We start from the raw sequence: 14,376 nt of genomic DNA on the forward strand, positions 1-14,376 counted from the left end.
GAGATGTTAGTGTTGTTTTGTTTTCCTGCCTGTGTTTTCTGCGTCTCTGGATCCTCTGGAAGGCCCTCCCTCTTCATGCCGGGCTTCCAGGCGTTCTCAGACTTCTTCAGCTGAACATCGTCGTTGACGGACACGTTGACGATGATCTTCCTGGGTGGAGGCCGGCGTGTCCCCATGTTCATCAGCTGTGGATGCAGAAAACACAGGGGCAGGGCATTTATTGTACAGTTTATCGTGAAAAATTTGTTATAAGAATTGTGATTTATTGTAATATATTGTTACGATAAATTACAATTACTGTTCAAAAAATTGACAAAAATTTTGTTTCCTATTTTCTACAGTTTTTAGAAGGAACAATATATATCAATAAATTCAAAAAATATGATTAAATGAAGCCTGTAAGTGCAGTTTAATGATTTAAATCACACTTCTTTAAGTATGTGGCATCCTAAAGAAGCTGAACGTTTTACAAGAACAACATCCAGTCATCTAAAAGATTTGCAATAAATAGCTTTTTTACGGTCACTTTTATCGTTATTACAATAGTACTACAAAATATTGTAATACAATTCTAATTCTACAAAGGCAGTGAGTTTTCCTCTTGGTTTGTAGGTAAAAATTCTTAGATAAAAAATAGAAATCCACATTTTTCGTAAGATTTAATCACCTTTAATTTTCCTTGATAGCAAATTTATATCACCCAAATATATTTACCTCCTATAGCTGCTGAAAGAACATGTTTTCTCACCCGGAGTGTGTGTGATTTTATGAATGGCTATGTGTGTGTGTGTGTGTGTGTGTGTGTGTGTGTGTGTGACTCACAGCCGCTCCTCGTCCTCCGGTCATCTGCCTGCCAAAATCGGCGAAAGCAGGTGTGAAATCGGGACCCCTGGAAATCACCCTGGAGTCCACCGCCCGAGATGGCAACTTGTTTTGGTTCATCTGCGTGACACAAAGCATACACACCGTTACGCATGTGTGCACACGCCAGACTGAGATGAACAGCAGGGGGCGCAGTGATCTTCTAACAAATCTGGCAACAGAGCAGAAGGGGCTCAGCATGCCCTGTGTGAGAGAGTGTGTGTGTGAATTTTCTCCTCAGCAATCCTCTATAGTTGACCTGCTATCAATGATGGGCAGATCAAAGCATCAGGGTTTGATTTATGATCAGCACTTTCTAAACTGATATTAAAATATGCTTGGTGTGTTCGGAGAGACAATCAGTACTTTGGAAACAGATGTGGTGGAAGTGGAGAGGAGAAAAAAAAAAAGAAAAAAAAAAAAGAAGAGTGGAGTGTGGGGGGAGAACAAGTCAGACTTTTTGTCATTCAGCTGTCCATGACTTCCTCTCTGAGCTTTTCCAGAGAAACTCGGCTCTCTCCCTGTGAGAAAAGCGAAACTTTGGGACGGCACCAATCAACTGTTCACCGTTCTGTTTGAACAAAGTGGGGGAGGGGCATGTAATCCTAACGCTGCCAAGGGTGACATAATGGCAATGTGATTTTAATCAAAACAGCATTTCAGCGGGCCATATGCTCCACCCATACATAGACGTGGGTCTGAGGAGAAAACCAAGCTGCTTCAACTTTGATCAAGACGTTCTGACAAACTAAAACCACGTCCATGTTGTTTTACTGTGAGGCAGCAGAAAATAAATTGGATTCATTTAACAGATCACCCAAAGTGGAATCAGCACCACAGATTATGCTCATAATTAATTAGTTTATTCTTTATTCCTTCATCTTTAGACACATTTATGACAAAGTCCCAGCATGAGCTTTCATAAGTGATCTTTCCTTCAACTAATAACCTATAATTCTGATTAAATAATCATTTAAGATGCATTTAAATGGATGAAGCTTCATAATAAAAGACTTGATTACTTTATTATTAGTGCAGCTGTTGGATAATAATTATCCATGGGAGACCCAGTTAAAACATGAATTTCTCACTGACATGAGCAATTTTACTTAGCAAAGAGCTTCAGATGAAAACAGAAAACTGCAGCAGAAATTACTGATTATGTCAAACCCATTGGAAATCAAGCTGCAGGAATTCTGACAGTTCTTTGTGTAAATAACGCGAGTGAAAATTTGTGGATGTTTCAACAGAATGTTGTTGAGGTTCATTTAAATAGCACCAAAATAACATCATAAGCAACTGAAACTAATGGTGACATATTGGTTTCTCTTCCATATGAATTAATCAGAATCAATAAAAAAAAGAAACAGAGTGACAAATGAGGACTTACAATAATGTAAACCAACATTTTAATTTCTCTGAGAATTTGAAAATCCACAACCAATAAACATTTTTTTTTAACATTTGCTGTGGCCTTTGAAGCCTTTATTCAACAGCAATCTGAACAAATGTGGAAAGATGGAGGAGCGAGAAACAGTTACCAACTAAGGCAAATGGCATCAAAAGAAAAAGGGATTTTTAATACAAATACTACGGGTTACCAGTTACTGACACTTTCTGTGAACAATTAGCCAAAGTGGATGATTGCCAAAGAAGCTGGCTGTATCCAGCAATAGTAACAGAAAGTTGAGTGGAGGAAAAGCTCAATAGGGAACATCCATGACCTCTTAAGAAGACTGTTAAGATGTGTCAAACTAAATATGTTCTTTTTAAAGAATGATATCTGCGTGACCTTACCTTGTCTAGCACCACATCGCTGATTGGTGGGAGCCCCTCGGGTTTCTGTATGCACTGAGGCATGAACTGGAAGCCCAACAGGAAGTCTCTGCCATACTGTCGCTTCCCACTCGGGTCAGCGAGGTCTGGAAAACCAAGCGGGATTGAAACAGAAAAACAACTCAACAAGGAAGTCAAACAGTGTCTTTGCTGAAGACTGTCACGAAAAAATAAGGATTTGTAGAAAATTATGTCCGCTGAGACTTCCTACCTTCCACATCCTGAGGAGCCCCCGTGGAGTTCTCCTTGTCTCCAGGGGTGGCGACACCGTCGCTGCTCTCCGTCTCCGAGGTGTGGCCCGCTCCGTTTCTCAGGGGTTCAGACTCCGCCTCGCCGTTCTCCTCAGAAACGCTGGACTTTTCGTCAGCATCGGGGCTGCTAGCGGGAGCGGCGACAGAGGGGAAGACTGACGGCAGGGGCCCAGGGCTGCAGCTGAGGGGGGCCAACTGAAGGGCCTGGTCACCAGCAGGCGAGCCGACAAATTTGGGTTCCTCCTAAGTGGACACCAGATTCAGTCTTCAGATGCAGGTTTTCTCAAACTAAGATGCTGCTTTTCCAAATTTTATTACAGCATAAAAAGGAAAAAACGAAACACTAAATTAGGGCTGGGTCATAAATCTATCTTATTGATTAATCAAATATTTGGTTTTTGGAGATTTCATTTTTGGAAACTGGACAATGCTCTACTTCATAGTGATGTCAGCTTTTCTCAAGGCCACCATCTTGTTTGATAAGCATGTTTTACTGCTTCTATTTATTTGGACTTTGGATTCAGATCAAATCTAAGACCAGATGTAAGGGTCAGGTTGAGATATTTTTAGTACAATACAGTCAAATCAGTCGAAACAATGCGACCATAAAGATGTAATATTAAAAGAACAAAAGTAATAATTCTATGAGAAGAATATTAGTATTTTGTGAAGTGGTACTTTGCTCTAAGTTTTACAGATAATACTTAGAAATACTTAACCTTTTAACACTTTAACAGCATGAAATTATCAGTAGCAAGAAATTGAAACGATCCTGTTTGCAGACTATCCACTTTGAAAAAAAGAACCACATGAACTGAGTCAGCCACGTCAGATCTATCAAAGCTTTTTTCCCTCTTTTCTAATTTTAAGATGTTTTTTCTGGCAGAATTGCATTTTTTCTGCTAATATTGTGTCTATGTTCTTGACAATTAAGTAAAAGATTCAGCCTGACTCTGAAACTCTGTTATAAAATTCACAGAGGAAGAGATTGAAATAAAAGCCACTTTTAGAGGGAATTTTTAATTTGTTTTTACTCAATTGTGAATTTTGTTTTTTAGGAAAAAAACAGAAAAATTGGAAATCTGCACTGGCATGAAATTTTTTTTTCCAATTAATATCGCCCAGCCCCATGTTAAATCTGTTTCACATGAATGCAAAAATAATTACTTTTCAACAAAACAGCTGGATGAAAACCACCCACATAAAAATCCAAGCAAAATAGAAAGAAACCTGTAGAGCTAATTTGTTTTTTTTATTATGTCAAAATTAGTTTGACATATTTATTTTTGAATTTTAAGTTGTCAAGAAAATGAATGATAACCGCATGCCTTCTGTTAAGATTTGCAGTCACACTGAGGAGGAAAGACCTTATTGGCTAACAAAACACTCCTCAAGTCTTAAGGATTTTCTAACTCCTAAAAACCTTCAATCAGTCTCCAAATGAACCAGAATCGCCTCCACATGCTTCTTTTTGCGTAGCCATTTGTATCACTCTGAAACAGGAGGTAACCTGAACCAACTTATAATCTAAGCCAGTGAGATGTGGTTCAGTTTGGAGCTTTTTGACTTGAAATGAAATAAACACTTTACAGAATTTCTCCCAAAGCCTGAAATAAGCAGCTTGAGGCTATTTGTTTCCATTTGATGATGTGACAACAAGCCTTTGGGGCAACACCTTTAAAAAAAGCACAAACCAATAGCTTAGAAAGGCTAACACAGGACAGTTAAAGATGGCTGATGCCGTCTTGGCGTATTTTTTTGGACTATAACGACCGAATGTCGTTTCCGTCTGCCTCCTTTCTCCACATGTGGAAATATTTTTCTCCTGAGCTTTTGCCCACATTGTTTCTTTTCTTCCCCCCTTACCCACTCTGTCCCACTACATTGACACTTTCCAGTACAAGAAAACCAAATACCACCATTTTGTTTAGTCACCAACTGTTTGGTTTCCAACAAACAGACCTCATCGTCCTTGTGAGGTGCATCTCCAGCACAGAAAATTTCATTTGGTTTTCTCCAGGTCTTTGGTATAGCAGAAGAAGTCTGATTAACTGCAAGGAAACAGATAGGTGTTAATGTGCAAGCAGAAAACGCATGTAAAGTAAATGTAAACATTTCATAGTGTGTGACAATGGTTTCACATTTATTTCTGGTGAAAAGCTTTGATATCAAACAAAGATAACCTGAGTTAATTTCAAAAGACAGATTTAAATTATAACCTCATATTCCACAATTATGAAAAATTTACTTCAACCACCTCGAGTCACAGAACGCAATTAAGATGTCAGCATGTGACTCAAACTTTGCCTGACAGAAAAGTCACGTGAGAAAAAAATAAATAAAAAACTAAATAGAACATACAGCATTAAATAGTACTTTATTTAAGGCCAACTAATTTTGTGAAAATATATATTTTTAAGACATTTTTAGGCCTTCATTTTAGACACATTCATTTAAACCATTCTAAGGTTGTGGAGAAACCCTGTATTGAATTGTTTTTTGTTCGTTTGAAAAGCAACATAAATAAAGTGTCCAAAAAACAAACAAAAATATATCTGATGATTTAAAATGTCAAAAACAGGACAAAAAAGCAACACCACAAGAAATCTGTGTAACTGAAGTGTGCCCAACTCATACAAACAAAAGCATCCAAAGTTGAACAAAAGAACATTCGAGTCTTGCTAGTTGAAAGTGAATCCCGTTACCTGTTGAAGGGCTCCTCCTGATCAGCGCCTGTTGCTGGGAATCCATTTTGCTCTCGCTTTGCGCCTCCATCCCTGCTCTGGAGATGAGGTCCTTTACGTCGAGGGTCTTGCTCAGCTCGTCTGCCTCTGCTGTGGCCTGCACAAGAGGCGGGAGGCCGGGGGGGAGCATGACTGGCAGGGCTGGGAGGGGGCTGGAGGTAAGGGTGACAGGCACCACGGCGACAGGTGACAGAGGGGAGAGCGCAGCAGCAATTGGCACCTCTGGCCTCATGTCTGTGGGCGCGCTTTCAGAGGAGGAGGCATCTCTGTAAGCGGGAGCAGAAGCCGGTGGGACAAGGGAGACTTCGAGAGCCGCGGCGTCGAGCTCACTCCCCGAGTCGACGAGGCCATTCAAAGCCTTGGGGGCAGCTGACGGAGAAGCATCGAAAGTCTGCGGCGGGTCTGGAAGAGTTTTGTCCGTGTTGGGCATGTGAGGTGCTACCATGGGTGATTTGCTCTCTCCACCAGAGGAGGCGGCTGAGGCAGCGGGCTCCCTGGCTGAGGGACCGGCGCTAGCTGCTGTAGGTGGCGCAGCGGCTGTGGTGGCGGCGGCGTGGAAGGGAAGCGCCGGCTCAACGGAGACGGAGGGCTCAGACACAGAAACGTCGGCCTCCAGTCTCTCTAGAGGGGCTTCAGGCTGCAGGAGCGCAGGAGAGGAAGACGTCTGGACGACTGGCTCCAGTTTTGGCAAATCCACTGATAAGAGGAAGAGAAAGAAAGAAAATGATGCAGAAGGATACTAAACAGTGATAATATTACTCAAAGTAAACGTTGAACAGGGTTTGTACACATTTTCCATAGTAAACATCAAGCATTTTTCAAGCATTTTCAAGATAAATTTTCAAACTTTTTCCAGCACCACACTTTGGAGCTAAAACAATACAAATGACAACACTTTCAATTCACTATTGTGACATCATTTAATCGATCAATTATGTCTTGTGACTAAAATATAACTGAATTTTACGTTTTGAACATTTTCTCTCATACGCCCTATAGGACAAAATACTAATTAAGCACAAAAAAAATCTCTAAATTTCAATAACTAATGTATAACATATAAGACAACCTTCATTTCAATTAATAAGTCATAGTCATTAGAAATAATAAACATGCATTACATCGAACAAATTGGTTTGTGTAAAGGTAGATGAACTTCCTGTACAAATTAAATGCTTAAATCATTTCTTCCTACATTGACTTTTTTTTCCTCCTAAAGATTTATTATAAAACTGTGCAGATGGAATAGCAAGCAATTTCAAAGACTATGTACAGAAATTAAGCACTTTCCAAACCCTGAAAATATCTTTTTGAAATTTAAGCATTTTCAAGAATTTCAAGCACTGATTGAACCTTGTTTAAGAAAACAAGAGGAGATGTTTTTAAATGTATCCAGTTAAAGTGCTAAATTCCAGTTGAAAAAAGAAGAAATATTTTGTACATGGTCATTGTTTGGACCAAAGGTATCATTTTTGTGTCATTTTGTGCTTGAAATAAAAATTGAAAGATCATTTGAACTTGTTAAAGCGTGGGATGTAGGAAGGAGGTTTTTTTGGGGCAGACCTGGCCCTGGTTTGGTGTCTGAAGCCCCGGTGGTTAGCGGCGGCGGCTGCTGCATCTGCTGCGGCTCGAGCGCCAGGCCTACTGGATGAGCCTGTTGCTGCTGAGGGGGCGGGGGCTGCTGCTGCTGCTGCTCCGGAGTCTGGCTGCTGCTCGGGTGCTGTCATTTGAGGGAGAAAATGCGAAGATAATGAGGGTGCAGCCATAAAGTCCATCAACACAGAAAACCAGAAAATAGAGGCACTGAAATGTAGGCAAGTAAACATACAAATACACAAGACCACAAGTGGGAAAAAAGGAGACAGCGGTGGACGAGAAACATGATGAGGAGGATGACTGTGGGAGGACTGGAAAGAGAAGGATGAAAGCTCAGGACAATGAAAACATGGAGAACAGGAAAGACGCCGTTGAGATCCCCAGGAAAACACAAAGAGAAAAAAGTCACTAACATTCCTCTTCAGAATCTAGACGAGAAATCCAATTTGAAATCAGTTTGTCTCATTTGTCTGAGGATTGTTCGCACAATCCAAGTTACTCTAAGCAGCAAGTCAAACTAATTACATTTTCTTTCTGTAAGGGTAGAGACATGCTGACTCAGGAAAGTCAGGGCTATCTGAGAGGATTCTGCAGGAGTTTACAGACTGATGCAATCTACTGTAGAAGGCAGGAAAAACAATCAGCAATGCAAAGAAAGCAGGTGGAAAACAGAGAGAGATGTTTTCAGCATAACAAGGCCTTGATCCTCTCACTACACGTCTTAATGTTCTAGAGTCTTGTGAAATTATTCTATTTGGGGTTCAATACACATACACACCTCCTTTTTAATATTTTTTGGGAAAATTGTTAAAAATAATTCATTTTCCTTCCCGTTTACAACGGTGCATCTCTTAGCGTTGCTCCATCACATAAGACCACATTGAAAAAAGTCAGATTTGTATTTACTACCCAACATATCTGCAAAATTTAAGGCGTAATAAACCACTGAGTTTTTACTAATAAAGTTACGACTCTTGGAATGATTGTAATAAATTACTAAGAAAGAGCACCCCGTTTGTTCCTAAGATTAACTCACGGCTCCTCTCATAATGTGGGTGTATCGTAGGTCTCCCAGAGTCCTAAGAGAGCCATACCTGTGGTGGTGTTGGGGTGGAGGAAGGGGGACCGACAGGGGGCGTTGAGTTCCTGCTCCCTGAGCCCCCTGCCAAGATCTCTGCTGTGATATCCTTACCGCCCTGATTCGGGTCGCGGATACAGATCTGTGAGGACAATGGCAGAAAGGAAACAGGGACCTCACTAAAGTCTTAAAGTCTGAGGCCAAGCAGAAGGCAGACAGTGAATGAGCCTCACCTAACAACCTTAACCGATTATTAAAATAACCGATGAATCGTGATTAATTGATTTTACCAATCCATTAATCAATTAATCATGATTAATCAATTATTAAAATAATCAACAACTAAATTAGTAATCACTTAACCATTAACTGGATTATACAGACTCAAAAAAAATTACAATTTTCTGAAAGAGTAACACACTCAGTGTAGTAATTAAACCAAAAATATATATATATACATTTGCATTTAAGATTAAAATCTTCCTGGTCTGTAAATTTGTTCTACCAAAACTCCTTTCACAGTTTTAGCTTCACCTGGTTCAACTTCTGTCCTAATAAGCACCTTTTGCTATCCAGTTATTAAATCAGTCGATCAAAAAATAAAAAATAAAAATCACCAGAGCAGCCCTACACTGTACTGTACTAGTTTTTACATATTAAAGTTAGAAATAATCTTTAACTGAATACGCTTCCTTTGCTACAAATGATCGAGTGTTCACTAAAGGAATGCTGGATATTATTGCATGTTAAGTTTGAAAATGTTTTTATTTGAAAAAGGAACTGCATTAGTTGTTAGCATTTTTTGTGTATTTCTAGCATTGTATAAAAAAAGAATAAAACGTTTCCAGAATGTGCCAATTTTTTATTTTTTCATCAAACTTATTCATCAGAATAATTGATTATTAGAATAAATGTTAGTTGCAGCTCTAAGGCTGTGTTCACACTGCAGCCTGAAGTGACCCAATTCCGATTTTTTGTCAAATTGGATTTTTTGCTGTGGTCGTTCACACTTCCAATAAAAAGGGTGACCTGGCAAACGTCCTGAAAGGTACTGATATTTTGGTTACCAAGTGAATTGGTGACTTAATGTGTACAAATGTCAAATACAAGAACTTGCAAAAGAACAGAAATCAGAAAAAACTACTAAGGTACTTACTGTTTTCTTCTCACGCCTGGTTGGTTGAGGTTGCTGTTGTGTAGGCACTATGATCGAGGGTGAGTGGGGGAACAGAGTCTGGCCAGGGTAGAAGGTTGGCCCCGCTGTAGGAACGGGAGCAGGGACAGAGGGTGAAACCGGAGGGTGGTACCTGAGGGGATCTGAACCAGATTACAAGAAAAGAAAATAACATTTTTAGTAAAAACATGATTCCAGGATTCTGGAATCAGAACGAGTGGTTCTGATTTGAGATTGCATGTGCTTAATGACAGGTGGAAGACTCACGATATGGGTTGGAGTACTCCCCTGGTCCTGGACCGGGATAGAAGGTGCCAGAACCGGGCGGCTGCACTGAATACTGCTGTGGCGGACCCACATATTGTGTACTGGGCCGATACTGGAGGGACGCAAGAGAAAGTGAGTGAAAGAAACACACACACAAAATGTTTTAATATTTTTAAATTGGGTAAAAAAAAAACAAAAACAAAACATGACAGATACCGACATTAATAAGCCTGCAACTATGTTTGTGTTCAGCTTACATCAAAAGATATATAGTTTATGTCTTAATGATTTTTATTGACCATTAAAATTGATCAATATTAATGTACTGATATAAAATGTATGATTTTACATGGTTTCATTTTCATTTATGTAGATATTAACATTGGGCTTTCACACTCGGTAAATGTGATTAAAACTGAAAGAATGTAAAATTAATTTCAGCTACACAAAGTATTAATGAATCAAGCTGAATTAAAATTGTAATTACTTTTGTTAAGTTTAAGAAAATAAGAGCAACATAAATAATGCTGAGCAGTCTAGCAAGAACTGTTGAAAACATTCTGTCTGATTCACTTTTAAGCCAAACTAAACAGGAAAACTAGCTTTTTGGAGGTCTGCGTTTCACCTGTGGGATGTAGTACTGTGGAGCCTGTGGGGATGGAAAAGGCATTGGGGCCATGGTCATCATGATGGGCTGATTGGTGGGGTAGACAGCCGCCGCGGGAGCCTGCGAACCCGGTCGAATGGAGGGTGAGTTTGTGGGCATCGAGGCCCTCGCAGTCTGCATCTGAGTCCTTTGAAAAAACTGAGGGTAATATAAGAAAGACAGAAAAAAAACAAGACATGTCAGTTACTGACTTTTTTTTTCAGGTGTCCAGATATTTTCCGCCAACGGGATCCTTTGTTTTAGGCAGCTCAAAAATGTCTCTTGGACTTTCAGCATTAAAATCAGTTAGTCTGAAGAATAAAATGCAGAATACTACTTAGAAACATGCATGCTGGCATTAATCTTTGAGCTCCTAAATAAAAACACTGAATATGTTTTATTGGTAAATAATTGTTTTCAGAAACTTGAGATCAAAAAATATTCTATAAAGCAAGAGATAAAAAAAAAAAAACACCAAGAAAAATTTTAAACCGAAGATGAGAAAATCTGCAAGTTGTTACTGAAATCTTGAAGTGCTCGTGTTAACAGTTTAATCAATCAAAGCACAATCAAATAAATGAAAAGCACACAGTTTCAAAATGACTACCAGTCAAAAAGGATGGGACAAATACAGATATTTGATTCCATTGGTAACTTTTTTTTACTCAAACCAAATCAAACATACAATGTGCACTTAAGACAACATGCACCAGGTGACCCTGGCGGGCCACCAGGCTTTACTTGCCCCCCACCAGGCTAAGAATTGTTTGTTTATTTATTTTGGGTTTTTTTTATGTTTGCCTCCAAGACTTCACAGTTGGTGTTTAGGTATTGTTAATGTCTTCCAGTAACACATAATTACCTAGTGATATTTTCAAATTTCCTGTCAACTTTAAACATTTTTATCTCAAAAACATGGTGGGCCATTGGATGACTGCCCTAGCATCCCTACCACTGGGCTTAGCAAGTTTTCTGAAGGAAACTCTGTGCACTAATTATGTAATTGGTTAAATGTATTCTGAATTTCAGTTATAAATAAATAATAATTAAAAAAAAATAAAATCTATAAATTAAAATCTATGCCAAAACTTATATTCTCTATGCGAACCACAAGTACCCATTTCTGTGCTCAAGCATTGCCACCAAAATTACATTTTTAGAAATCTTTAAAACTTTCTGTCATTTATCAGTTTGCCTCAGACGTGCTAAACCAGAAATGACTGCAAATGCAGTAACAGTGACTTCTGTAAAGCATGTCACGATGAAGTGCTTAAAATTAGGTAATTCTGTGAGAAAACAACAAAGAAAAAAAAAGAAAAGAAAAGAGGGCCGCTAGGCCAAACTTGGAGTACTTGACCAAGTTCAAATATCCCACAAGTGTCGGACACAGGGATAAACAAGGCTGTAAAACTGTCTAAAAATACCCAAGAGGGAAATCACCTTTCACATAATATATTAGCCTGAGTGGTTTCATTGTAAATAGTTGTGGGGGAAATGTGGGAAATGAACTTGAAACTGTTCATTAACAGTCACCTAAAGACATTCTCAGTAAAATTCTCTGGAAAACTGTTGGCTAAGCAACAAATGGTGAAAAGACAAAAACAACTTTATAACACTGGCTGAAAACAAAAAAGGAAACTAAAATAGATCTTTATGCAACACAGAAACCACTTAAACTTGCTCAATACGACACAATTCAGAAACGTCACTGAAAATATTTTGACAGGAAGAAAACAAAAACAAAGAAAACGCTTACGAAGGGAATATGCCGCATCTCTCATATTAGGCATGCAAGTCATTTCACTGTGCAAGCTCATTAAAGATGAGTAATGAATGGAGCCTATTTGACAAACTTAAAAGTGTCAAAAGAGTCCCCTAGCGGCACTCTAAAGGACATTAGAGAATAAAACGATAATAACAAGCCTCCGTACTCTGTGTTTACTGCAGTAAAGATGGAGGAGGGGTAGGGGAGGTGCACGGGATTAAAAGTTAGGAGGGACAGGATCATTTCAGGATGATCCTCTTCATGCCATGCATCTCGTAAGAGACTCGACACAGAGGGATGTTAGTGTTACCTGGATGGGCCTGAATCCTCCCTTGGGGTTTGAAAGCAGTAAAGAAAGAGAAGCCAGTGGGAGGATAAACTGGTGAGATTTAAACATCCACACAAACAGAAAGCTGAGCATCTTCTTCCAACTTGACACACAAATCCATCATCATTCATTAGCCACTTTAACCAGCATTCAATGACAGAGGAAATCTGAGGTTAAGTTACCCGAGGGCACAACAATGCAGGTTTGACAACATCCAACTTTTTCACAGAATCATATTAAACCATGGAGATTGTCACAGGTGAGAAATCTCCTTACTCAACATATAAAAATTCAACAGTGGTGACTCACCTGGTAGCTTAGTATAGACTAAAAGACATCTGCACCGCCAGTCTACCTCATTTATGGATATTGTCTCACTTTCATCTAATTTGTGCAGCAACAATTCACAACAAAAGCCATCTTAAAAACACAACATCCGGTTTGATTAAACAGTCTTTACACGTTTTATAGATGGAATGTGTCTGTTTCAACCAAACTGTTGAGTCTGGTTTTTTTTTTTCCAAACTGTCATAAAAATTAATTTGTCCCGATTTGATCATTGAAGGAGTGCAGTACTCATTAATCCTTGAGCAAAAGTCTCAATTCTGAGCTTGTAACTTGACAGACATTTATGTTGATCTTGCAGTGTTTCAATATATTCTATAAAAGCCAAAAACTTTGTCCTTTTCGCATCCCTCTTTAATTTATTTCCAATTGAAATGGAAGCATTAGTGGACTTCAATTTCCCCGTTTTTAATAAAAAATTGTTTTAATTAAATACAAGAGATTTAAGCAACCACTCTTTAGGTCAGTCTCTTAAAAAAAAGACAATGAAAAGGAGCAAAAAAGATTAGATTCTAACTTTCTACCCTTGCAGCTGGGTAAATTCTCAGAGTGCTTGCTGTGAACTCTTTCATGATGCAACATGTTCAGAACATGTTTACTGCTGAACCACAGACCCATTTAGGACTCAACACCACTAAGGCCTCGCCGCCAAGAAACGTTTTTCCCAGTTTGTGCATGACTTATTTATTTGGGGCATGCACAAGTGTAAACCTGTTCAAGTTAATTTTTGGTTCACGATTGCAAATAGACTGGCAAACGTATAATTTAACAACCTGTTGGTGTAGTTTGTGCTTAAGCTTGGTGTTAGAGGTCAAAGTTAGAGTTGAGCCTTCAGGGCATGAAAGTCAATCTATGAACAATTATGGGAAAGTGTTGGGGCTTGAGAACAGCAGAGCCTAAGAATGCCAACTGCAGATCAATACTTCTCCACAAATGAATAAACATTCATGTACTTACACCAGAGATGCACCAATGAGCACATTTTGGGTAAATATCAACATCCAATATATTATCATTAAGGGCAATAACCATTACACACATTTCTAGTAATTCATCAGCATCGGCCGATGTCAGTCATTTTTTAACATATCGGTCCAATAAGTAAAACTGGGCCAAAATATTTATTTCCATCTTGTTGCCATTTGTGTTATGGGACTGATACCAATATGTTAAATAAAAAACATATTGTTGTTTTTTTTGTTTGTTTTTGCCCCCAGTCTTTGAAAAGCTACTTAGCGTTTCAGAGATTCTTTTCTGACATCACACTCTCCTACTGTATTTCATCTTTTCTTAAACTGACATTTTGAACCCTAGCCAGCTGCAAACTTTACTCCAACAACGGCTTATAGCCAATCTGCAGCACATTTGTTGACTCAATTAAACTTCTTCTGTAGGTATCAATCCACAAAGACTTGCACGTGCCTCCACAAGCCTAACACTTTAGTCGTCGAGACAGAGTGCAAAACTCCATATCATTATTTATTC

General features: G+C 38.9%; 1 protein-coding gene across 5 annotated transcripts in view; it reads right to left on the reverse strand.

Annotated features, from left to right (window-relative positions):
* eif4g3a (eukaryotic translation initiation factor 4 gamma, 3a) overlaps positions 1 to 14,376 on the reverse strand; it is a 57,328-nt gene that overhangs the window by 14,444 nt on the left and 28,508 nt on the right. For 3 of the 5 annotated variants that reach the window (XM_008409096.2, XM_081606915.1, XM_008409083.3), the window contains 12 exons: positions 12,529 to 12,549; positions 10,433 to 10,612; positions 9,808 to 9,919; positions 9,523 to 9,683; positions 8,383 to 8,508; positions 7,256 to 7,412; positions 5,654 to 6,388; positions 4,911 to 4,999; positions 2,909 to 3,191; positions 2,659 to 2,783; positions 823 to 942; positions 30 to 185 (listed from right to left, as the gene is read on the reverse strand). In XM_008409096.2, the coding sequence (XP_008407318.2) occupies positions 30 to 185; positions 823 to 942; positions 2,659 to 2,783; positions 2,909 to 3,191; positions 4,911 to 4,999; positions 5,654 to 6,388; positions 7,256 to 7,412; positions 8,383 to 8,508; positions 9,523 to 9,683; positions 9,808 to 9,919; positions 10,433 to 10,612; positions 12,529 to 12,549 (2,265 nt within the window). The remainder of the gene's footprint in view (positions 1 to 29; positions 186 to 822; positions 943 to 2,658; positions 2,784 to 2,908; positions 3,192 to 4,910; positions 5,000 to 5,653; positions 6,389 to 7,255; positions 7,413 to 8,382; positions 8,509 to 9,522; positions 9,684 to 9,807; positions 9,920 to 10,432; positions 10,613 to 12,528; positions 12,550 to 14,376) is intronic. The other 2 variants (XM_081606916.1, XM_008409097.2) reach the window with 1 other exon arrangement.

The sequence above is a fragment of the Poecilia reticulata genome, chromosome 5, assembly GCF_904066995.2.
Source record: "Poecilia reticulata chromosome 5, P_reticulata-male-v2, whole genome shotgun sequence".
NCBI lineage: Eukaryota > Metazoa > Chordata > Actinopteri > Cyprinodontiformes > Poeciliidae > Poecilia > Poecilia reticulata.